This window comes from Ricinus communis, chromosome 3 (genome assembly GCF_019578655.1).
Source record: "Ricinus communis isolate WT05 ecotype wild-type chromosome 3, ASM1957865v1, whole genome shotgun sequence".
Lineage (NCBI taxonomy): Eukaryota > Viridiplantae > Streptophyta > Magnoliopsida > Malpighiales > Euphorbiaceae > Ricinus > Ricinus communis.
The window spans coordinates 26,628,840-26,654,964 of record NC_063258.1 but is presented as its reverse complement, the minus strand read 5'-3'; the positions used below and the strand labels follow the sequence as shown (position 1 = coordinate 26,654,964).

Genomic DNA, 26,125 nt, shown 5'->3' with positions numbered 1-26,125 from the left:
CCTTCCAAAGTTATGTCATTGTAACTTTTCTTTTTCATGGTTCCCATTTAAAATAAATTTCAAGTTCTGATAACTAATATATGTATATATATATAGAATTCTTAAAATTAGTTTGTGCCAACATGTTGAATTGAGAATTAGCAACTAGCTTAGTCCGGTCTAATTAAATCGGTTAAATCGGCAGATTAAACTAAATTTTAGTATAAATATTATAAATTTTAATATTTTATTAGTTTAAAAAGCCCAACAGTCAAACTGATTATATATATATATATATATATATATATATATATATACTAGTATTGTTCGTCATGTATGTTATACATATAAATAATTATTATAAAAATTATTATATAAACATATTTGAAATAAAAAGTATATAAACATAATAGAATATCCTATTATAGTTAATATCTTTATATTTGAAATAAACATATTATAAACTATTAAAATATTTTAGTCAATTTAAAAATTTTTCTCTTCATATTTTTATATATATTATAAATATATTAAAATCTCTCGAGAGTAATACTCTATATAGTAATAATCTCTATATAATAATAAAGAATTACAATTCTAAATTAGGTAAATGGAATTAAACTCTCTATTAGAATAAATTATAAATTTTTTAAATCTTGTTTTAAAAAAAATACCTTATATAGTAATATTTAAAATATATAATTTTAAAAATATTATATATTATGTTATTTTTCATCTTACAGTAGTATTATTTTATGTTATTAATTTTGTTAATATAATATAATAAAAAATTAATATATTTTATCTTTGAATTTTATCATTTCATCTGGTCATCAATTTTTATTTTGTTATGTATGACTAAAGAGTATATATATATATATATATATACATGGAACCGAATGTAATTTCATTGAACTAAACAATGTTTAATAGATCAGACTTGCGCAAATCACCTAATACACTTTTCATCAAACAAAACCCATATACCACCAAAGGCACAACTATCATTATGCCATCTAAACACAGCTTATTCTATACCTTCCGTACACTTATCATTTCTGATTCTTGTTTCAATAACACCAGTTATGGCCTTTTTAGATTTAACTCTCAGATGCCATGCCTACCGCACAGCTCTTGGACTTTGCCATTACTCGTCTTCTTTTTAACATCATCATCAAATTCTCTCCCATAATATTGGTACCAATTTTTCTCCTTTTTTCTTTTTTACCCCATAAATTTCTTCTTGCTACTTGTATTCTCTTTACAGTTTCTAAGTTTTTTCCTCCTATTTCCTGACCTTGTTATCGTTCTTTCTGCCAATCCTCGTAGATCTGGGAGACTTTTTTTGGCGTTCAGTTGAGGACTGGTTAACCAAGTTCTTCTCTACAGTCTGTCTACCCCAGATCTTAGGGCCTCTAACATATATTGGCTTACCATAGCTCACGGCGCCGCCACTATCAGGCTGAATGGGCCCAAATGAGCACTGTCCGCCTCTCTAATTCACCGACGGAAGCATGACATATAACAAGTCCCCCTGGATGACGCAAATCAGGACATGAGGTGAGTTAATTTCTTTTCTTTTCTTTTCTTTTCTTGTCTTCTGGTGCATAAATTTAATCCTTTTTGACTAAACGATTCTGTAAAATTTAATGAAATAATATTCTTTATGTTGTCGAATAAATATTAAACTCGGTGATTAACAAGTTATCATTAAATAAAACTGGCATGCACAATATCGGTTAATTCTTTTTTATCGATAAGAGATTAGGACGGTGCATTGACAAGCACCTGAGCTTTGATTCGTACATATCATATAGTTATCCAAGTCAAATATGAATTGCGTCATTGCTTTATTAGTACCCCAAAAGTAGACATTCTAAATAAAGGTTCAAACCCCTTTGCAGAGACGTACACAAAGTTTAATGAATAATTTATAGGCTACTCTGTATTTTATATATATATATATATATATAGTGTGTGTGTGTGTTACTTATTATTATTGACGCATTTATAAAAAGGGTAATTAGATTATATCGCCGTTTTTAGCTAAAATTGAAGGTAAACGTCAAAACGAAAAAGTCAGCTCTATATAGATATATATATATATATAATTCCGCAAGCATCGTCTTAACGAAGCAAGAAAAGCCAAAAGGAAGGACTATCCAGGGCTATTCGACAAAAAGGTATTGCTCCCTACCTACGGAACTGAATGCTCTCTGCTTGGTTTGCGTTTTGTAAATTTAGTGCGAATTCTTTCTTTTGCTTACTTTGTTTTCTTGATATATATTTATATACATAGATCCTGTATTTTCTTGAGATGTATTGTTCTTTTCTTCTGGTTTGTGGCTGATGCTGATTTTGGTGATGATTAATTGATGATGATCACCTTCCCCTCCAAGTTAGCTATTCGTTTTTTCTTCTAGATAACAATATAGTGTATTACTAGCTTATCGAGTGCATGAGCATGAGACAATTGAAGTATATCTATTTCCAACAACTGGTTATTGCTTCTTGTTCTTGATCTTGACACTTCAACATATTTTTTTTGTTATTGAGTAGTTTCTCCTCTTTCTCTTTTCTTGAAGCAGGTTTCTAATGACCTCCAGTTAAATTCCTTTAAAGAATTAGTTTCATTTTGCGTTTCATTGATTTCCAATTTCCTCAGATTTCAATCATCTCTTGATAGTCATAGTGGATGATGATGTATGGAAACAGATTGATCAGAGTTTTCATTTTTTTCTTGCTCAGCTATTTATTTATATCCCAATTCAATGGCTAACGCAATTTCGATCAAGTCGGAGCTGGAAAACCGGCACACCGATACAATGATTCTGGAGGTAACCAAGCATTTGGGAACGGTGCCTTATGTTAGCATCAAAATCCCGCCCGGTGAAGTGAAAGATTTATGCTATGGCGATCTTCATATCGAAGACAATCCAGATCGTCCCCCTCTCGTGTCTGTTTTTGTAGAAGGCGCTGCTGAAGTAGAGAAGAAATACATCTTCTCTTCTTTTATAAGGGACCATGCCAAGCTGGTTCTCAACTTTGAAAATGGGAAGGTTACTGTTCTTCCTGTGAAGGGGAATGTTCTGGCAAGAATTGGGTAGGGGAAAGATCCGAACTAGGAATCGAACACTCTCCTCCATATTTGTTTAATTCTTTCATGGTGTATCCTATAATGGCTTCGTTGATTCCTTGTGCTCAGTAACCTTTTCTTTCTCTATGGTGGTTTGTGGTTGCCATTGCCAGGTGCCAATGGGGGACTTGGGGGGTTCAACTTTTTTTTTTTTTTTTATAAGATTTTTTGTCAATATCTTTTATATTTCAAATTTTACTCTATGAATTTTTAAAGTTTTTCAATGTATCGACATTGAAAAAATTTGTTTGATTTTTTTACTAATATTATTCATATTTCATTTTATATCTTATATCTCTTTTTAAAAATTTATAATCTCTCTCTCAAAATTTTAATGTTTGGCCCGCTATGACAGGTGCATTGTGAAGCTGAGGCGGACCATTTCAGAAATTGGGGAACAGATGGGGAAGAAACTCAACAAGTCCTCACAGGTAATCCTGCCGATCACTTTAATTAACTCAAAGAGGATTTCTTTATTTCACAATTTATGTATAGGTGAATCTTCATCTGCTCAAGGATATTATAGGAAAAAAAAGACTCAGAACATTAATTTATGAACCTTTTTCATTCTTGACTGTCCACTATTTTGACTCCTAGACTAGAGAATGGCGGCTCATTTTTATTGTCTTTCTCGGCCAATTCTATGCTCTAATGAATATATATACTCGTAAATTAACAAATTGAAGATAAAATAATCAATTTTTTTTGTTTTGTTTTATCTAGTATTATGATGCAAGTCTTTTATTGTTGCATAGGTAAGTTGCGGTCACGTGCCAGCTGTTCAGCCATGATTTGGAATATATGTGCCTGCGCCTACATAAATTTTGTCTATGTAATAAATAATGGAATATAGTTTTGGGAGTATGCTTGTGGTAAACATTCAGCTGAAGCTTCATTGACTCGTACAGTTTTCAGTGTTTCATTATCTTCTTATGTTGTGCTTTCTTTTACGTAATTAACTGTCCCACTGGTAAAAGGAAACAGTAAATTAAAATCAAAATGATGAATCGTAGGAGTGACCTGGACTTAAACTTGTATGTTCGCCTTAGGCCCAGTTGTCATCCCTAAAGCAGAATTAGTTTAGACCATCAATCGATTTATAGTCCTACTCTTCCTCCGGCATTTCTTTTTTGCACTGACATTTATTTGTTTTTGCCTATAGTTTTCTTAGCCATCTTTACATACTTGTAAAAACCACCTTAAACAACATAGTAAGTAATTCCAGTTATCTCTATCCGAAATACAAAGCTGGCTGAAGTTAATAATTACTAAGTAATAAATTATAATAAAATCACTTTATCAATGGCTGCAGTGGCAAATTGCCCCTTGGACTTGCACCCTAGGTCAAATTGAAAATCACGGCCTAGTTACCCCATACGGTTCGTGAAATGGCCACTATGCCCCATTTTTAGGATGTATTCCCATGCGTGACTATGACGCGCTCTTATAGACAAGTGGGTAGGAGATATATAAAACACTTCAAAAGCTTTTCCTCCCAAATTATAAATCCCTTTCTCTCTCATATCAATCATCTCTTCCTTAGCTCCACCAAACGCTAAATAATTTAAAAAGAATTCTAAAATTTCTAAAAACAATTATGAACCCCGAAATTGAATCAGGATTTTGCAAGTCCAAAAGGAAGGGTCTTCAGAAAAAAATTCCCCAGAAAAGCCAATCACTGGCATAAGACACCAACATCAACGGCAAATGATATTCAAGCATTCCAAACTCCAACAAAAAGATTTCAAGAACTCTATGAACAAGAAAAACAAGAATTTGAAGCCAAAGCCGAACGCCAATCCTCCTCCACTGCGAATGCAACTACAACCATAACAACCTCCACCTACTATGCCACTGCCACCGCATCGAAATCACTAACCGACAAACAAATAAAAACAACCTAATCCTCTCTAAACAAGAAGTAATCAGGCGTCTCTATTTGAAGGAGTCAAGAAAGCGGCAGAAGAGTGGAATAGTGAGTGAAAGGAAGAGAAATAATAGTCATAAAAAATTCATGTCAATTTCTTTTTTTTTTCTCTTTCACCTAATAGAGAGAAAAAGAGGGAAAATAGAAAGTAAGGAGAGAGAAATTGAGCATTAATGAAATTATATTATTAGAAGATATACAAATTAAGTAAGTAAGAAATTATTTTAATAATTTTTTATTCCATAAAAGAGCGCCTCATAGTCACCCCTCGGCATACATGCAGAAATGGGATATAATTGGCCATTTCATGAAATCTATGGGATAGTTGGGCCATGATTTTCAATTTAGAGTTAATTGGATATAGGGTGCAAGTTTAGGGGGCAATTTGCCACTTTAGCTCTTTATCAATCATACATAACCAAAAACTGTCTTCTCCTATGTTGAAATCCTTACTTTTTTTTCTTCAAGAAAAAAAGGTCAAAAATCATATACTCAAAAGTTAGAAATGGTCAAAATTTGGTATACGCCCACCCATCCAAAAATCTTTGAATTTGGACATATAATTCTTATCTTAAGCCCTTTTTTAATTCAAATCTAGATAAAACTTATTACTTTTTATACAAATTTTAAAATATTATTTCTTTAAAACTTGCTTGATATTGACATATTCAAACTATTTTAAAAAATCAAATATAATTATTTATGTTTCTTAAAGACAAATCAAATTTAGTTAAAATTTAAAATTTTAAACTCATAAAGACGACACAAGGTATTAAAAAAAATGTTAACCCGATTAAATTGAATTTGAGCTGCCTTTCGAATAGTTCTACTCAAAAGTATACAATAAGTCTTTTTTTTTTTTGCACAAAAAATAAACATGTGGCCAAAATTCCCACAATAACACAGTACATTTAATTAGGGTAAAATTTTGGATTAAGAATATAAGAAAGAAGCTGCAATTATTTAGAGTTTGAAAGCAACAACTCCTTAAAACTAGTTTGTCGACCACACACTGAAATAGTGCAATTTCCAGAGCGCCATCAGTCCTTATTAATCACAAACAAACAAAAGAGTAGCATGTATATGGAACCACCTCTGCCTTTCGGGTTCTCTTGTCTCCACTATATAAATAATCGTGACAAAAAGAAAAAAATCAACCTTTCATCAATCACCATATATTACCAAAGCACTTATCTTTGACGATGGCAAAAAGAATGTCAGTAAAAGCAAAAATAAAGAAGTGAAAGTTTCAAAAAAGTAATTGATGATAAGTATTGTAAATAGGTTTACTTATATCATTAGTCACTTTCTTTAGGACAGACAATTTAGATGTCAAACACCATATCTAATCACATTTTATATTTATGTAAAGTGAAATCTTTTCTTGTCTTGAGTTATATTTTGCAGATTATTTACTTTATGAGGGTTATCTGTATATTCATCCATTCGTTTTTCATGCTAAAGATAAATGATTAAAAACACAGTTTTACAATAAACAGCAAAATTATATGAGAGTGTAGCCCAATATGCAACCCTATAGATGTTCAGTTGTTTTAGCATATATTAATAGTTTAATAATTTTAAAGTTAACATTTTTATATATTTATTTAAAATATATTTATAAAATTTAAATTATATTTACATAAATTATTTTAATATGATTTTTAAATAAAATTACATGCTAAAATATTTTTATATAAATTATAATGTAAATTAATTTTTGTAATTTTCATTTAATAAATATATAAAAATATTATAAATTATATGATATTTTAAATTTTATATTTATATTTTTTACTGAATTGATTTTAAGGAATTTTTTATAGTGACTTGTTGCATTCTCGAACAAATTCCTGCAGGAGAAATGATTTGATTTGGAAAGAAAAAGGAAATACTCTCTTATCAAGTATGATAAGTAAACTTTTAAAGTAAATTTTTAAATAATTCTTATCTACTCTATTTCCATTATTGGAAAATACATTTCTTTCTTTATGGCTAAAATTATTGTTATAAAAATTATATATAACATACAATATGAATTTTAATCTAATTAATGTTCGCTGACATTTTCTTTGTATATAGTAATAAATAAATGAATTATATATATATAGATAACAAATAATTATAAAAATAGTGTGTAAATTTGTTAAAATTTAACAATTAAGTATTTAAATTTTTAAAATTATAATTTAGTGAGTGAAACAAAAAAATATTAATATTTAAGTGTATGGAACCGGTAACCTATATAAAAGAAGTTGGATAACTATAAAAAATTATATGTATATTTATTAAAATTTGACAATTAAATAATTAAAATTTTAAAAGTTACAATTTAGTATGTAAACTTAGAAAATATTTACAATTAAGTGTTTATAGTAAATCAATAATAACTACATACTTGTAATCTTAAAATATATATTATCAGTTTAGTAGATAAGAATAAAATGATAGTTTTTTTAAAAAATATCTACTTTTAATAGGTTAATACACCGTTCTTGCTACCATTATTATTATATTATTCTCACTAAATTTTTTAAAAAAAATCTCTATCTAACTTTGAGCAACTCGTCAGTACAAATACCTAAAACAAAATTGATAATTATTGAAAATTATAATATTGATTATAATATTAATTACTAATACATCTCGTTACAACATATATATTATTTATTTATATATTTTTATTTATCATTATAATTTTTATAATTTACACAAAAAATTTATCTTTTTTCATCTAAATATTTTATTTACTATAAAAATATAATAAAATCTGATTTATTTACATCATATTTGTTAACAAATTAGGATACCATTTTATAAGAAACCAATATGGACAATTTATAATTTATTATTGACTTGCTATATACACTTAATTATAGATATTTACTAAATTTATATATTAAATTTTAAATTTTAAATATTTAAACACTTATTAATTAAATTTCAACAATCCACGAACGTCTCTTTTTTGAAGTTTATAGTTTATCGATTTTTAATAAATAGAAAGAGAAGAATTTTTAATTGATCTTAATAAGTACCCATGTAATTATTGATCAAAAGAAATACCCATCTAATTAAAGAAAAAGAAAAGCACTCTAAATCTTTTTTGTCTTGCATTAACACTTTAAGCAATGACATGACATGACGAGGGGATGTGTAGGATTCTTTTGAGGGGAAAGGATATTTTCTTTTTGGTTCATGGGTTGTTGATGATATGTTTTATGCAAGAGATCAAGAACCAAATATTTGTGCCATCTAAAAATTGAGAAAAAAAGGGTAAGCTTTAATTTGGAAGGAACTTTCTAGTAGTACCATAGGGTACCTATAATATGCATCACAGGACGCAAAATTAATGTGTACTAATAAGAGTGAACATAAAATAATTGCTCAAACCACCACCAGCCAGCTTGAGGTTGTCTTCTCATTCTAGCCCCTTATACACTAATGGATTTCCAATTGAAAATGACAAGTATTTAATCAAACTAATTAAATACTACCGCTTATAATTTATCATAATGATAAAATGGTCGATTTTACTGTAATTTTTTTATTTTTTAATTTTTATCATTCTATTCTATAAAAGTAAAGAAACTTTATCATATTGATTGTGTTACCGTATATATTTTAAAAAATTATAATAATTTTTTTTATTTTAGATAAATTTACTATTTAAATTCTTCCGACAACTTAATTATTTAATGTTTATTGTGTGCATGATTATTGATACATAAGATACATAAAAATACATCTGCATAATATATATGATGCATATATACATAATATATATATTGATACATATGATGCATATATACACAATTCTATTCAATCTTAAACTGAAATGTTGGAATTATGGGCGCCGAATATATTATCAAAGTGATGTGATAAATTTTGTTTTGTGTTTGGTGAATTATGATTATTTTGTTTTTGAAACTAAATCGCGATGTACCTGAAAAATCACATTAGTAATTGCTAGCTATAAAAGGGATTCTCTTTTAGTTGGCAAGTAATGATTCTCTATATGATCATGTCAATGGTTCAGTACAATACATTTCATGAAAGGTTCATTTCTTGCACCAACCTTTTTCTTTAAAAAAGAAAAAATTGTTTTAAAGATTTTTTTTAATTTATTTTTTCATACATTGTTATTTCTTTATATTATAATTGATTTGCGCGTCTATAAAAATAATTTTGAAAAATAGTATAATTATTTATTATATAGCATAACACTATAATAATTAATTAAATATTTATAAAATATAAAAATAAAAGTAATAAAGTGGTAGCATAATTCAAAAAGATAATTATTTAACTAAATTAATTATTAAATACTCTATTTTCAAAGCTATTAAAGCTTCGTTTAATTCTTAGCCGTCGTCAACAAATTTTTGTACATAATAAACACCTCGAAGGCAGTGCCTGCCTCCTTTCTTTAAAGCCTGCTTTACACTGCCTTTAACCAACTCACTCCCTCTCCTAACTCTCTCGGTCTCGCCTCGCCGGAATCTCAATCTCCGGCCATATTTCCCTGAAGAGCGTGACATACGACTCTTTTTAGATTCTCAATTGTTTTAAAGAAAACTTGTCCGTCTAATATAGAGCTTTAGATCTTCAGAAAAGGGCAGAAAAAACCAGCTTGGAAATGCACTGAAAGCTTTGCAATATATTTGCGGTTGTGGCAGTCTATGTAACAAGTATGGAATCTCATCAGTCCCTTTATTGATTTCTTTATTCACGGCATTCATTCTTTTCATGGTTTTAGTTTCAAAAGTTCACTTGTTTTATCAAATGCACGCCTTCCGTTTCATGCTTAAAGGAACAAACTATGCAGTCTTCACAGTTCCTTTATAACATAACAACACACACTCTCTTTTCTCGTTTAAAGCTTCTTTTTCTTAAAGGTAGTGAACGTATGGTTTCTTGGTGGATGGATACGGAATTTGCATTTATATTATCCTAATGGTTATTTTAGACTCCCAATAATCATTTTATGCCTCCTCCTTGCTTTCTTGATACGTGAATTCGTGCTCTTCCTTGTCCACAGACATATTCTTTCCATCAAGATTTTCAAAAGGTTCTTTCGTTTAGGTGTACTCTTTTATCAATTCGAGCTCTCTAATTTCTTTCTTGCGTAAGGACAGATACCCGAGGTTCGTTTTCTTTTTTGCTTGCTTCTGATTAATTTGAAGTGTTCTATTGTTTTTCTTTCTTTAATATAAGTGCTTATCATATATGTTAGGCTTCTAATTAAGCATTTAAAACACTTTTTTCTTCTTCTCCTCATGCGACTCTCTTATGAAAGCAAATCTTGAAATTTACTACAACTCAACCCTAGATTTTATTCCTTTATCACTTATAACAGACAGCTTCTCTTTCTTGCATATCCCACGGTCCCGTTGCCTACGAGAAAAAATAAAAATAAAAATCTTACAGCTCTCAAAAACTAAGTTAGGGCATCTCTTATTTTTGTAGAAACTCTCGTCCACTAAATTGATAGTGGTACCTCCGATTCTTGTTTTTCTGGGATGTAAAAGTATATCTCCTCTCACCATGACCCGGCTATTCATAAGCAGTAGAAGAGCCATAATGAAAGCAATATCTACGGGCTAACCATTATGCTTTACTGTTATGACTTTTACGTTATGTTTGGGTATGGGTGCAAGGAGAGGGAGAGACAGGCAGCAGAAGTTAGATTATTTATTTATTTATTTATTTTTTGAAGAGCAGGAGAAAGGAAGGAGAGAATAAAAAGAGAGGTGAAGATTAATTAATTTATTATTTTAATCTTTAAAATATTAATATAAATTTTTTTTAAACCACTTATTTTGTTGAAGTAAAAAAACTTAAAATATATCAAATTTTCTGATTCTTCAAGTTACTTTCTCCTCATGTTACTCTCTAAATTCATACCTCTTTAGAAACAAAAATTAAGGTATATATTTTGTATTCCTTCATTTTCTCTACCCTCATTTTTCGCCCATCTGTCTCTCTCCCTGTTTTTTTTGGGTCCTAAACAAAGGGTTAATTTAATACAAGCAGCAGGAGATCTTTGAACAAGTTTTCCTTTGGATCTCCTTCTTAAATACGATCCTCGTATATTTCACCATTTGGTCATGTCCAAAATTTTCTCTCTGTGAAACCACCTAAATAGTCTATACCTCTTTTACCTGTCTGCCCCCTCCCCTCCCCATTAATCTCTAACCATCCGCATAAGTACGTGTTTCATAATTATAATATTCTTCTCCGAATCTCTTAGCCGCATTTGCAGTCAAGATTTGCGCCCCTATGTTCAGTAGCCCCAGTTACACTACACACATCCAAGCCTTTGATTTTCTTTGAAGTTTTTATAGAATAATACATTTCTGTACATAAATTTTGTTCAGATATCAGGTTTGGCGATCAGCTCCAGATACAGTTCGTGAGAAGACAAAGAACAGGAAGCATTAAATGTTAGACATAAAGAAATCGTACAAGAAAAAGGTTTGTTTTTAACTTCTTATTTTTTTTTCGTAAAAGTTCCTCTTTCAGTAGCTATATGGTTTTGGTTAAATATCAAAATTTTGATGAAGATTTAACTACAACTATGAAATGAAATTAAGTAAATAAGTGTGATCTTTTCTCGCAGTATGCAGAGAATTAAGGATAATCTTCTTTGTTACATTAATATCAAGACGTGATGGATGACTAGAAAAAAGAATAGTGTATGTAAATGCATGTCAATGTTTGGCTTTTCTTCTTTTTTCCATTATCACGAACCCTGTTTTATTTTGTTCCTGGCTTCCTGCTATGAGATCGAGATGTCTCGTGTATATATGTACTACTTGTTTCTCTTTCTTTTTGTATCTTCTAACTAAAATGATTTTGCAGTTTTCTGGATCAAATAATTTCTACAGTACCAAGCCAAACTACTTAAATTAAGTAATAATGTTGAAAATATTTTTTACAATAATGTGTTGCATATATACCTATGATTGGCAGAGAATACATGTCTACATAATATGGGTATACATATATAATCAGTTAGGCATTTTACATTCAATTCTTTTAGGAAAAAAGAAATGGCAAGATTGTAGACTGTGACAAGATGGGTACTTAACCAGTTAACCCTTTCCCATTCTACCCTAGGCACAGACCTGCCACACTAGTCGACCTCAATGCAGACGATGTGGATCATGTGGAAATCTCATCTTTGTTTTTTGGCTCTGCTTCGAATAGTGTACTGTTTCGTACCAAATCATCCGCACTCTCCAATAACCATACAATACTAATGCTCACAAATATGTGAATATCTTTGGGCTGGACTTCTGTCACCTGATTGACCATTTCTCCAACGGATCAGCCGCTAGTACAAACAGATTTTGGGTCCAAAATCCACGAAACTTTTGAAAAGAAAATTGAAACTGAATAGGGTTTTCCTTTTTATTTATTTATTTATAATTGAATATTGGATCATTTGATATTAAAAAAATAGAAATAGAAATAATTTCTCACAATGTTTTTCTAAATATTTCCCGAATATAAAGAAAAAGGTTGTTCCTCGTTGATCTTTTGGTGATTAATTAGAGAACACTGAAATGGAATAGGACAGATCACGTGATTATTCTCGATTGCCAAGTAATAAATCGTATTCGGATGAAGGCTATTACATTACCTTAGCTTCATGCATGAACTATAAATACACCCTGGTCAGGTCAGCGCAGATGTATAATATAAGGTACAACTGTCATTTTCTGCAGACAAGACCAAAGTTTATTAAACCGTGTCCGGTTCAAAGAGAACAAGAAGAACCAAATTACACTGTGAAATTTTGTATAGCACATGAGTTATCAACATCCACTTCTTTTAAAGCCTAAAATTGTTTAGTGCCCTGGCTCTGTAGCCCTAGGTAGTGCTGTTATATCTTCTTCCCTATCGCTTGAGTAATGTTGTCCAGTACTGTGGCTTTTGTGTTTTGTCACTGTTATGGAGTACATAGGGAGAGTATAGTAGTAGCTTTGGGATGAGTTAAAGCTCCTCTTTGTTCGCTGAAAAGACAGTTTATTTTGCCAAGCTCACAAGCTGTCCTGCAACCAAAGTTGGAGTAATCCAATTTACACCCCATTTGGGACCACACAATCCTAATGGGTATAGTATTGGATCTTCTCATTTTTAGCCCACTATAAATTCAGTGGTCCTTCTCCCCCCATCTTACCATTTTCTTAAAAGTTTAATGTTTTCTTTGATCATATATATTCTTGTCGAAAAGCAGCAATCTTTGTCATTTAGAGGTAAGTTAACTCAATACAAATTTTATAGGTCTTAGACTTTCTTTTATCAGCTGCTCATTAGGCAGGAAATCTTATTAATTTCATATGGCTCTAATAATAAAATCAAATTATATAAGAATAGCGACTCATTCAGACTTGAATTCGGGACTTCATACATTAATAAAATACATTACAGCTTATTAGTTAAGAATAATTAAATGGTAACTCTGAAAGTTTAATACATTCTTTAGTCTAATGATTGGATGGAAACTCGGGAAGAAAAGAAAGATGGGGAAAGAATTAATTATGTATTAATCATTGTTTATTTGGCTAGGGAAGGGGTTGGAGTTTTATGATGTGGAAGTGTCAGGGGGCAGTGGATTGTTTTACTTTATTTGCATGTATGCACGTCTTCTTTGTTGAATACTTTTCAGAGAATATACAGCGCTTTGAAAGTAAAAACACTGTCAAGATCGGATGCTATGCTAATGCTATCCTTCTCTGAACCCTGTTTTTTTAGCTTCTTTTTAGCCTAGCAGCCGTTACAATGCTGCGTGTCAACCCTATGTTCATTTCAACTTTATAACCTTCAATTATATTCTCAGGAAAACGTGGAAAATGTTAAGCCCATTGCCTAGCTCTCTCTCTCTCTCTACTCTTTTCATTATCTGTCATCATCTCTCTTGTAAATGCTTTGTTGTTGAACTTGGTTTCCAGAGCTTATGTACATGTATATACTATAATATGTTCTTGAAATTCCCTAATGTAGAAGTTTTATTTTCCTGCAGATATGCCTCTCATGCAAATGAAGGACTTTGAAGAAAGCTATATGGTGGTATCTATGCAATCTCTTCAAACTTGCAAAAATCTTGAGATTCCCTTTAGTAATGGAGATGATAACTCGGAAACTGCAAAAGAAAGCTTAGGTAGGAAAAGAGCTAATGGAAGGAGATCAAGAGGAGGCAAAGGACTCAAAGTTGAGTCCAAGAAAATATTATTTCAAGATTATAAGCTTGATTCAAGTGAAGAGTCTTCTCCTTCTTCATGCAAGAGCCTTATGTTTCATCGTAGGCCTGGACATGGACAATTGGGTACCAAGTGCATAGTTAAAGCTAACCATTTTCTAGCTCAGATGCCTGATTCAGACTTGAGCCACTATAGTGTAAGTTTTTTAACTTCAAATTCCTGTTTAAACAGCTTTACTTTACTAGTACATTCTTTTTCAGCGTTTTGTGTGGTTTTGGATTTTGGTTCTGAGGCTTGTTGTTGCTGCAGGTTGAAATAAAACCAGAAGTAACATCTCGCAAATTAAGCAAAGCCATCATGACACAGTTGGTTAAAATGCATAGGGAAACTGATTTAGGAACGAGACTGCCTGTTTATGATGGAGGCAGAAACCTTTACACAGCAAGATCACTTCCTTTTACCTCAAAAGACTTTACTATAACCTTGGTTCATGAAGATGAGGCAACAGGCAATATCAAGTAATCAATCAACATCCTCCCATTTTTATTTTTCAGTCTTGGAACATAACCATGTAAGATTTGCACCATGCACTATTACTACTTGCGTTTTGGTTAATTGCATGTATTACAGGAAGAGAGATTTTGAAGTGACAATAAAATTTGAAGCACTTGCTGGTATGCTGCAATTACGTGAGCTTCTTTCTGGAAAACCAGTTGATACCCCTCAAGAAGCAATTACTGTTATTGACATTGTACTGAGAGAACTTGCAGCTCAAAGGTGGGATTCTTACTTCGATTATGAATAAAAAGGATCAGAAAAAAATAGGTCCCATTCTCTTGATTTCTTTGTGAGTTTTTATTTTTGGGTAATTGACTGTTGCTCTTGCATATATTATTAGATATGTATCAATTGGAAGGTCATTCTATTCTCCTGATATCAAGAAACCGCAGCAGCTCGAAGGAGGATTAGAATCATGGAGAGGTTTCTACCAAAGTATAAGACCGACTCAGATGGGACTGTCACTAAATATTGGTAAAGGGCTCTGCTATAATTACGTAGAACTGGACGAAATTTTTGATTTTTAGATTTTTTTATGTTCATTTTTCCCATTGCTCAGACATGTCAGCAACGGCTTTCATTGAACCTCTCCTTGTCATCGAATTTGTTGCTCAAATTTTGAATAAAGATGTGTATTCGAGGCCATTGTCAGACGCAGATCGTGTCAAGGTATTCATATAGTGCAGAAAGTAAACAATCATTTTCTTTTACACAAGTACAAGGGTCTCAATTTATTCTGTAGATATGCATGTGTAATAAATTACTTTTTCGGAGAACATAGGAAGCCAAGAGATGTAACCCTATATGTTACGGTTTGCACACGTGCAGATTTGGTTTCATGCAGATTCAAAGTGGATCACTTATTAATCTGTCAACTCGCTGCGCTTTATAATTTCAACATTAATTAGCTCACCTAAAAAAGAAATCATTAAATTGGTATGGTGTGTTAATATTGCAGGTAAAGAAAGCACTCAGGGGTGTAAAAGTTGAAGTCACTCACAGAAGAAATGTACGGAGAAAGTATAGAATTTCAGGATTGACGACACAGCCTACAAGAGAGCTAATGTACAATTATCTTCTCCTATGTGTTATTGTTTGTAAGCTTATGTTAGAAGTTACACATCTTGATTACCTTTCCCTTCTAATTAACAGCTTCCCGCTTGATGAGCATATGAACATGAAATCAGTTGTTGAGTACTTTCAAGAAATGTATGACTATACCATTCAATATCCCCATCTACCTTGCCTGCAAGTTGGAAACCAGAGGAAGGTTAACTATTTGCCGATGGAGGTACTGTGATCACTTGACATTTGTTAATGCATTTTGTACGATGCCTACGAGATTTCTGTAATCTAATTTTCATGCGAATGTATTTCCAGGCTTGCAAGATAGTCAGGGGGCAAAGATATACCAAAGGCCTCAATGAGAAGCAAATAACTTCTTTGCTAAAAGTTTCATGTCAAAGGCCGCGTGATCAAGAAATGGACATTTTGCAGGTCAGCATCAACAATCCTCTAATTGTCTGCGACTTTCTTGATCAATACAAAAATTAGAAAGTGACTGTATACATATACTAAGATACGGTTTATATCATGGCGTCCTTCGAGACCTACTTATTCAGCTTAGGAAGCTAGAGTTTTTATGTTCTTGCATTGAAATGAAAGATAAATGTGTCTCGCTAAGTATAAAGATAGAATATACACAAGTCAATCTTAAATTTAATTCCGTGGTCCACTGCTGCAGACAATTCACCAAAATGGTTATGAACATGATCCCTATGCAAAGGAGTTCGGCATCAGCATAGACAGCAAGCTTGCATCGATTGATGCTCGTGTTTTGCCTGCTCCGTGGGTACTATTCCTAATCATTGTTCGCAATTTACGTCCAGCCTTGTCCTGCTAGCAGCATAATTCATTTTATCTCTTTCCCAATTAATAGCTGAAGTACAGCGATACTGGCAAAGTGAAAGAATATCTGCCTCAAGTTGGTCAGTGGAATATGATGAATAAGGTCAGTTCGTGAACACACAAATGTATTTAGACTTTAATTTAAGTTTTGTGAAGATGCTGATTATTGGCGTCGAGAGGAATAAGAAGTCTCTGTTGTTCTGACGCAGAAAGTGATAAATGGAAGCATTGTAAGATATTGGGCTTGCATCAACTTCTCACGAAGCGTTCAAGAAACCACTGCTCGCAGTTTTTGCCAACAGCTGGTCCAGATGTGCCGAATTTCTGGCATGGTAAAAATTCTTAACCTTTTAGTAATTCCAGGACTGGATTACTTGAATGCTTGATTTGATGCCTGTTATTTTCTATTACAGGATTTTAACGGTGAACCTGTAATTCCAATATATGCAGCAAGACCTGATCAGGTAAAGAAGGCCTTGAAATATGTATACCACGCTGCTGCAAAGAAACTTGAAGGAAAAGAATTAGAGTTACTCATTGCCATTCTTCCAGACAACAATGGTTCATTGTATGGTATGTAACTCTTTGCATTCTGTACTCATTCCTACCATATGAAGTTAGATCATAGACGGACCATAAGAAATATTTAAAATAATTGATTAGCAAACCATGGATTCTTACAGTAAGTGGGTGCTCTGCATTTCAGGTGATTTAAAACGCATTTGTGAAACTGATCTCGGGTTAATTTCTCAATGCTGCCTTACCAAGCATGTCTTCAAGATTAACAGACAGTATTTGGCAAATGTGTCATTAAAAATCAATGTTAAGGTACCTTGTATATATGTGATGCTTTTATGACTTAACAATACCAAAACTCTGAATCTAAGACAAATTTGTTGATCTTTTTCCTCTTTTGTCTGCTTTCTTCAGATGGGAGGAAGAAATACTGTGCTTTTAGATGCTATATGTTGGAGGATTCCCTTGGTTAGTGACATTCCAACCATAATTTTTGGAGCTGATGTAACACATCCAGAGTCTGGAGAGGACATCAGTCCGTCTATAGCTGCTGTAAGCCAATTGAAATTGTCTCCTGGAAAGCATACAAGTGAAATCTATGTTTCAACTTTGATGCATTTTGTGCAGGTTGTAGCCTCCCAAGACTGGCCAGAAGTTACAAAATATGCTGGGTTGGTTTGCGCTCAGCCTCATCGGCAAGAGCTTATTCAAGATTTATTCAAAACCTGGCAAGACCCTCAGCAGGGAACAGTTGCTGGTGGGATGATCAGGTAAACATTAAATTCCCCATTAAATATTAAAACAAAATAGAAGAGTATAAGTCTATATCAGAAGCTCCATAAGTGAAAAATTCTGGGATACACTTTTGGTTTTGAAATCTTGTTCTGTATCATAATTATGTTGAAACTTGCCAATGTGAAAGAATTTACAAGTCATTATATTGCAGGGAGCTCCTACTTTCATTCAAGAAGGCCACCGGGCAAAAGCCATTGAGGATCATATTTTACAGGTACTTTTCATGTTACAATTTTTCTCCTTTATAAGTTTAGTTGAGGTCAGGATTTAAATCAAAAGGTTAATATTTGACTAAAAGAAATGGTTAATTAATAATTCAATGATCTAAATTTTCTAATGCCATATTGAAAACTTTCAGGGATGGTGTCAGTGAAGGTCAATTCTATCAGGTTCTACTGTATGAACTGGATGCAATTCGAAAGGTTGGTCAACTCAACCGCCTGGTTCCATTCTTTAATCAAAGTGAACTTTCTTGTGCTTATACTTTAAGCAACGTCCAGGCTTGCGCATCACTTGAACCTAGTTACCAACCTCCGGTAACATTTGTTGTTGTCCAAAAGCGGCATCATACTAGACTTTTCGCAAGCAATCACAATGATAGAAGTAGCATTGACAGGAGTGGAAATATTTTACCTGGTAATTCTTTTAATTTATAACCATACTCTGATACGATAATGTAGCCAAAAATCCTAGTCAGTTTATGCATGAATCATGAGAATATTAACGAATGCAGTAATAAGTTTTGTGAATAAGGCGGCTGTATTTCTTACTTAGATGGTGATGTTATCACATTCCTTAATTAGAATCCAAGATTCGTTTCAGGATTAATAGATTGGAAGGTAATATGCTACAACTGTTACATTTCCAATGTAGGTACTGTTGTGGACACTAAAATATGCCATCCGACTGAATTTGACTTCTATTTATGTAGTCATGCAGGAATTCAGGTACACAGTTGATAAGACTCGTATTAAAAATTTACTAACACAGTTTATATTTATCCATTTCATAGAAACTTTGAGATAGCAGACTGCAAATAAGTTCTCGAAGTTTGAATTTAAATATATACGCGTTTGCATTGGAAATGAAAAAACAAATTGACAGGGGACTAGCCGACCTGCACATTACCACGTGCTGTGGGATGAAAACAACTTCACCGCCGATGAGATTCAATCTCTGACGAACAACCTTTGCTATACGTAAGAAGTTCGGTTCTCATGCTGTTCCAATGATCCGAATCAATAATATTTATTCACACTTCTGTAATCATATTCATCGTCATTTTGGCAGGTATGCTAGGTGTACGCGGTCGGTTTCTGTAGGTAATCTCTAAATTGCGGTCTTTTAACCTTGTTGAGAAATTACGTATATAAATTTAAAAAAATAAAGAAAACGGAGCTATATATAGACCAAATGGATATTTACGCCAATGTACTTTTATGTATTAGTCAATTTATATTTAATTTAATAGATATTTAAATTTTATTTTGATAAATATTTAAATATATTTCGAGTAATATATATTGACATATTGATCGAATATATATGTCAAAAATGTTAATATATTATAAAAATAAAATAAATTCAGATATCTATTAAATTATATTAAAAATTAAAGTGTTAAACTGATTAAAAAAATTAAAATTTATGAACATAAATATATGTATTTATTCTATATCAATATATACGAGTCATCATAGATGACAAAACCTCAACGAATAGTCTCATGAGATGAATATCTCAAGCGGCATAAGTTGTCTACTATACGGTACTAGTTAGTACCTGGGCATAATATTTTTGTTTATAAATTTGTGCAGTTCCTCCTGCGTATTATGCTCATCTGGCAGCTTATCGAGCTCGATTTTACATGGAACCTGACGCATCAGAAAATCCTAAAATTTGCCGCACGCTCACAGCTAATGGATCGTGTGTCCGCCCGCTGCCTGCATTGAAAGAGAAGGTGAAGAATGTGATGTTTTATTGCTAGAGTGGAAAAATGAAGGAGCACAGAAGAAATAGCAACAGAAGATATTAACCATTTTCTACACCCAAGTTGTAGAGAATTTCCGCTGAAAGTTTTGACCACTAATTCAGCGTTAATGACATGGGTTATATTAGCATAATTACACTAGTGTATTAATTATTTCTACTAGAGGTCAAAAATATCATAAAAAATGTACATCTTCTGAAATATACGCCAACAAATATGAATCAGAAGTCCCTGGACTGCATTCTTTTATTTGTATTTTTTTATTTCTTTGGTAAAGGCTATAGTGCTCTAATAATTGTTTGCTTAGATACTTTAATCATTTCCTTTCCTGTATAAAAGGAAATAATCCTATGCAAAAATTTACCAACGTAATCAAGCTAATTGTAATATTATAGCTATGATCAGTTAATCACTCCTAACATTACCCCTAATCCAGTTACCTTACGTTATTCGCATTTTTATCAAACAGAAAACTAGAGGGGTTAAGTTATTCTAATTTAGAATGAAGAAATACTAGAGGTCCTTAAATTTTAAAAGGCACAAAAGTAATTTGAAGTTTTTTCTTAATTAGTATGAATTATTTTTTAATATCATCAGACTCTGAAATGCTCCAGAAACTTTATAAAGCTTCAGGTAAGAGTATCACATCATAATTTTAGGAGTAGGAGCAGTCTGAATAATGAAATACATTAGACAGGGAGTCTAAAAGGTTGAACAACAGAAACAGGCAGGAAGATGCGTTAACTAAATTTTATGACGGAATTGACATGTTTGAGTACTAATGGTGTATGCCACGTCAAATTACCCACATGCTGCTAATGGTGTATGCCACTTTGGCTACAGTTGAAAACGATAATTGAAACTTTTCCATGTAATTTAATAATACAAAATAGGTAATTATCCAGATCTTAACTTTTATATGATCTATAAAATGGCTGTAAATTCGTTAACCACAATAAACAGATTCCATTTTCTGGTGTGGATGCTACATAAAAATATTAACAATTAAAATAACTAAAAAGAATTATAATTCTCAAATACCCTCTCATAAAAAGAATTACAATAATGTATATGTTCTTATATATATTTTTATTTTTCTTTTGGAGTCCAATAATGTAAGATAAGACAATCATTAATATTTTTTTTTTGTCATAAGACTATTAGTGGTTGGTTATACGTCTGCCCTCGAGAAAGCTAAATTATTGGAATTCAAAAAAATAATAATAATTAGGGGAGTGAGTAGCATCGAGTATCAATCAACCTATACTATCACTAGTGGTCATATATTATTAATCCATGTATTGAATATATGTTGAATCTTAAATGAGGTAGTTTGGTTAGTGGACAGGTTAAAAATGTTTTACATATATGTATCACAAGGGGGATTAAGATATTCAATTTTTCATGCAAAACTTATTGAGAGAACATAAAATTTCAACATGCTTAAATTCAACAAAAGGAAAAGGCAGATCTACTTATTGTTTGCCTGAAAAAAGGCAAAATAACCCCATGATACTCTTAACAAGTAATTAAAACGTGAAAAGAATAAAAATATGGCTTAACTAAATCACTTGGTCATGTCTCTGTTACTTGTGAATACTCGGCCGGCTTTGGTGCACAGGAGCGACTGAGCTGGCAGTGTAGATTTCCTGCCTTTTCTTAGAACCATATTCTTTCTTTCTTTCTTTCTTTCTTTTTAACCTCGATCTCCAATGTAGGATGGAGTGCGGCAACTCCATCCAAAAGCCTTGTATTCCGCCTTCATTGCCATATTCAACCTTTATATTGTGCACGATAACAACATGCTCTGGAGATAGGAGGCAGTTGGCTATGGCTTTGTCAATGTTTGTGAGCCTAAACCCTTCTCCTCCACTTTGCTTTGCCTCTATTCGTGTCTTTTCTGAGTCTCCTTCTCCAGCTTCAGATTTTCCAGCCGCCCATGCAGCCTAACTCTAACGAATGCTTCGAGTCCAACATCTCTATTTTGAGACAATCAATATCTCTACTTTATACAATTGGGAGGTCACCTTTCTCTTTGCACTAGGGTCTTAGCTGGTTGCGGAGCTTTGTGGTAGTTTTTCCAACTTGCTCGCACGATTCTCCTTGGTAGCTAAATCCCTTTCAAACTTACCAGACCTAACAGCCATTTTCTCTTTGGCTTAAAAAAGTGTTCTTGGTAAGTTTTCCTCTCCAATCCATATTGCCTTGCGCACTCCCAAATGAAGAAGAACCCCTGTAAGAACATGCAAATGCAAGTCAAGAATGCTAGAAACCGGCAACCTGAAAGAAAGCTGAATGTCAAATACTTGGGCCTACTTAATAGAGGATCAAAATCAAGAATATTAAGCTTTTATATTTATAGAAATCAGTTAGTTTGTTAGAGTAAGTTAGATAGTTATAAACGGAACTCTAAGTAGTTAAGACACTGTTATAACAGAGTTAATACTCTGTTAACTTAGCTTAGCTGCCAATATAGCCATTAAATTAGTGAAGGGGCTGTCTTTTCTTGTTGCTAAGCTATGATACCAAAAAAGAATTGAGAAGATGAAGAAGGGAACTGTTGCTATGAAAAAAGAGTAAATTCTTATTAAAAAACTTAATAAATTCTTACAATCCTTTTATACAAGAAAAGATAGCTCCTTCACTAATCTAACGGCTATATTGGCAGCTAAGCTAAGTTAACACAGTATTAACTCTGTTATAACAGTATCTTAACTACTTAGAATTCTGTTTATAACTATTTAACTTACTCTAACAAACTAACTGATTTATATAAACATAAAAGCTTAATATTCTTGATTGTGATCCTCTATTACTACGGCTTTAGCAGGCTCTACAGAAATGATTATCATCTTTTACCTTTTTGATAAATAAAAGAAGCTTTTATGCACTTCGCAACCTAATGAAGCCTAGGGATAGGATAGGATAATATCTCCTACCTTCTCCTAGTGAGACTCGTGAATCAGCTCCATTCTTTATCAGAGCTTTAATAAGGTTCTCTTGGCCTCTCCCCCAGGCTCTTTTCAAGCACAGCTCGATTCTGCATGTATGTATTCACACGCCTGTTCTTTGCCTTTTTTCCATCCAAGGGTAACCCCGCAAACCAGCTATTGCTCTCGGAACCCGAAAGTAGAGCAATATAGGATTCTGACGTCCTCAATTGAGTGGTGGAATCCAGCACCCCCAAGTTGAGAATTTCATTAATTTTCCTACGTAGGACCTGCGATAGGAACATTAAATTATATAAGAAATGAAATATCCTAGTCAACATTGAAATATTGTGCAACTCTAAGGACTTGAGGCGTAATAATGAGACCAGTTCCTCCCTTTCAATTTTTGAATGGGAATTTGGTCATCAGAAGCCCCTCCAAAGATACAGCAATTTCTTGCACAAAGCAGCCTATAATTCTTTACTTTTTTTACTTTTTATAAATTGGGACTTAGTTACTTACTTGCAAGTGGTTCTTTTTCATCGTGCTTTGTCCTAAAATGTTGAAAAATCAATTGAGCATCTTTATGTTTTCTTTTTTCGTTTGAGATATTAAATGTTCCTCATGAGATCATTCTGAATAAAATTACCGCTGGAGATCCAGTAAATTTGCTGTGATAAATTGGTTAGCTTTAGCGATTTTCTTTTCATAAAAAAATGAAAAAGGATATAGACAGGTAGTAGGGACCATACAAGAAAAGTGGGACCCAAGAGATTAATGGGTTTGATTTTATGGAAATCTTTTAATTAAAGATAGGTCACACTCATAGAAAATTGACCCAAGAAAAAAAAAATATTATCAAAAAGGGTGAAAAGAAAATTAGAAAAAAATGTTGATATGTCACTTTCGAAACGTGGTACTCAACATGCTCATAGCAGTCTACCGCTACTACATGGTCCCCAATGTTCTGCCTGCTGCCCACATACTTCATCTAACATCATGTGAAGCTGCTTATCAAAAAATAAAGTAAAATAAATTATAATTAATAATTATAATTTCTTTTATAGTGTAGAAATTAAAAATATTTGCACCCATTGAAGGAAATTTAATAAGGGAACATTACTGGAATTCTTCCACTTAATGAAGATTTCTCTTTGATAATCTTTTTCTCCTGACAGTTGCAATTAAGAACAGATCTTTTTATTTTGTGAAATCTTTTATTTGAAAAACCTTTTGAAGTGAAAGGAAATTCTAACATCAGATTTGTTATATTAGTTGTCACATCATCTAGAAATTTTTCAGAAAAGCAAAAGGAAACTCTAACATCAGATTTGGTTGATTAATTTTAAAATTTCTTTCTTTTAGTTTAACAGAATTAGCACATTACAAACTCCAATTACTAGCTCAATCCACGAGAGATTTAATTTGTTATTTCTATTTGTTGATCAAATTTTTCATTTCGAAATCAGAGTCTGGAAGAATTATATCCTGATTGGAAAAAATAATATATTGAAAGATTATAATAATAATAACCCAATTAAAATGAAAAACAAAAATAAAAGTGTAAGTACATGTAATTAAGTTTGTTGGATCATGTCAAGGTGTGTGTTATGAAATATTTGCAAAAAGGTAGTTCAATAAAGGCAGTGAGAGTGAGTGGTGAGTGAAGAGAAAGACAGGAGAGGGACAGCTACAGTTTGCAGGGGAGCTGCAAACTGGCGAGACAGATCCTTTGCCCTGCCCCCATCATGTGACCGCCTTCCCTACCTAAGCTGCCTCTGCCCACATTATCACGGGGTAGCTGCCTCAATCTATTTACAACTGCCGCTTTATAACTCCCTAGAGAATGAACTCTGAATTCATATGTTTATATAGGATTCAGTTTATAATTAAGGCTTATTCCAGAAAAAGAAGAAGTTTATGATTAAGGGTCTAAGTTCTAGGCTAATTTATAGGTGCGGTTCATTACAGTTCTAAAGTCTGTTTCTGAATAGAGAATTAAAATGTTAATCATGAACTAGACCGCGATTAATTGCGGTCCAAATCATAATTTGAACTGGGACCGATTCTAGTCCGATTCACAATTGGTTTAGCTAGATCTAGCCTTTCTTTTATATACAAACCCATATGCAGATGTCCTTTAATTTTCTTATTTTAAGAAATCAGAATAAAATTATTGGAATTAAGGTATGCATCAATAGTTCATTTTTATGTATGCACGAGATACCTGATTTTATATTTTTTGTATGTTTACTTGAGGAAAAATGATTATCAAGTTTAAATTGTTACCACCCATAAAATTGTTTGTTTGGTCACACGTAATAGTTGTACTTGAGGATTTTTTATTATTATTTATTATCATACAAATCAAGGTTAGAAATATCGATATGTATGCCGATCTCTAAATGAGCGAACTAGTTATAATATGAAATCTGCAAAATAAAGATCAGGTGAAGAATCTCATGTGTGGTGGCCTAGAATACTACTCCAACGGTCAAGTTAGTATTTGTCTAAGGATTTAAGGAAAGGTGTTCAAAGGATACAAATTGTCTTACCTTACTGATATCTTTCCTGTGATATTTATAGTGTGGGAAGCTTTGGTGTCTATCATCTGATAGGTAGTGCTTAGTAGTGCCGTAGTGATAGGAAGAGTGGATTCCTATATTCACAAAGGAAGTGCTAGTCGTGGATGTAATCAAGTACACTGTGGAGATCCAGTTATCCTGACCTTTCCGCACTCACTGCCCCATCCACATGCATTTCCCATACTTTCATCTCATCCTCCTGTTGCTTCCCTGCCAAAGGAGTTAACACCCCCACAAAGTTTGCCAAAACCCGAGCCTTCATTGACTTCTAGGGCTTGTATTGGATGCCAATACTCCCAATTCTCACAGCCCACTCGGCAATTCTGCAGGTTGTCTCGGCTTTCTGCATGATCTTTTTTAGAGGGAGGTCGGTCCGCACCGTGACTTGATGTGCTTCACATTAATGCTTGAGCTTTTGGCAGGCGACATATAAGGCCAATGCTTGCTTTTCCAAAGTGGAGTATCTTAACTCGGCATCGTGCAACACTTTGCTCAGGTAGTATATGGATAACTGTTCTCTACCTTCTTCTCTTAAAGTACTGCTGCAACGGTCTCAGGTATCGTAAATGGGTATATGTAAAGTGTTTCTCCT

At 32.5% G+C, this 26,125-nt stretch overlaps 2 protein-coding genes and 1 long non-coding RNA gene across 11 annotated transcripts; 2 read left to right on the top strand and 1 right to left on the bottom strand.

Moving 5' to 3' along the window:
- The first annotated feature begins 930 nt into the window (after positions 1 to 930).
- On the top strand, positions 931 to 4,037 carry LOC8276201. Of its 3 annotated transcripts, XM_048371615.1 has the most exons (5): positions 931 to 1,176; positions 1,309 to 1,539; positions 2,728 to 3,082; positions 3,471 to 3,546; positions 3,871 to 4,037. In XM_048371615.1, the coding sequence occupies exons 3-5, from the start codon at positions 2,751 to 2,753 to the stop codon at positions 3,904 to 3,906; spliced, it is 444 nt and encodes a 147-aa protein (XP_048227572.1). In that variant the 5' UTR covers positions 931 to 1,176; positions 1,309 to 1,539; positions 2,728 to 2,750; the 3' UTR covers positions 3,907 to 4,037. The 3 variants fall into 3 exon arrangements, with proteins under 3 accessions (XP_048227572.1, XP_048227573.1, XP_015580975.2); XM_048371616.1 differs by lacking the exon at positions 931 to 1,176 and having other exon boundaries at positions 1,219 to 1,539; XM_015725489.3 differs by lacking the exons at positions 931 to 1,176; positions 1,309 to 1,539 and adding an exon at positions 1,546 to 2,162.
- Positions 4,038 to 9,494: 5,457 nt separating this feature from the next.
- Positions 9,495 to 20,267, top strand: LOC8276203 (protein argonaute PNH1). Of its 7 annotated transcripts, none has more exons than XM_048372426.1 (25): positions 9,495 to 9,733; positions 10,084 to 10,189; positions 11,430 to 11,519; positions 14,074 to 14,447; positions 14,561 to 14,769; positions 14,882 to 15,028; positions 15,150 to 15,283; positions 15,369 to 15,478; positions 15,768 to 15,874; positions 15,962 to 16,100; positions 16,190 to 16,306; positions 16,554 to 16,661; positions 16,749 to 16,820; positions 16,927 to 17,049; positions 17,131 to 17,290; positions 17,424 to 17,545; positions 17,648 to 17,785; positions 17,861 to 18,003; positions 18,180 to 18,242; positions 18,387 to 18,450; positions 18,529 to 18,664; positions 18,902 to 18,975; positions 19,133 to 19,227; positions 19,319 to 19,350; positions 19,846 to 20,267. In XM_048372426.1, exons 4-25 carry the CDS (start codon positions 14,076 to 14,078, stop codon positions 20,013 to 20,015), a joined length of 2,835 nt encoding a protein of 944 aa, XP_048228383.1. In that variant the 5' UTR covers positions 9,495 to 9,733; positions 10,084 to 10,189; positions 11,430 to 11,519; positions 14,074 to 14,075; the 3' UTR covers positions 20,016 to 20,267. The 7 variants fall into 7 exon arrangements, with proteins under 7 accessions (XP_048228383.1, XP_015580984.2, XP_015580985.2 ...); XM_015725498.3 differs by having other exon boundaries at positions 11,423 to 11,519; XM_015725499.3 differs by lacking the exon at positions 10,084 to 10,189 and having other exon boundaries at positions 11,423 to 11,519.
- Positions 20,268 to 21,461: 1,194 nt separating this feature from the next.
- LOC112536416 lies at positions 21,462 to 23,456 on the bottom strand. Its single transcript, XR_003080441.2, has 2 exons — positions 22,878 to 23,456; positions 21,462 to 22,251 (listed from the first exon to the last, which is right to left on the bottom strand). It is a non-coding gene; the product is annotated as an uncharacterized LOC112536416 (long non-coding RNA).
- Between the last annotated feature and the right edge of the window lie 2,669 nt (positions 23,457 to 26,125).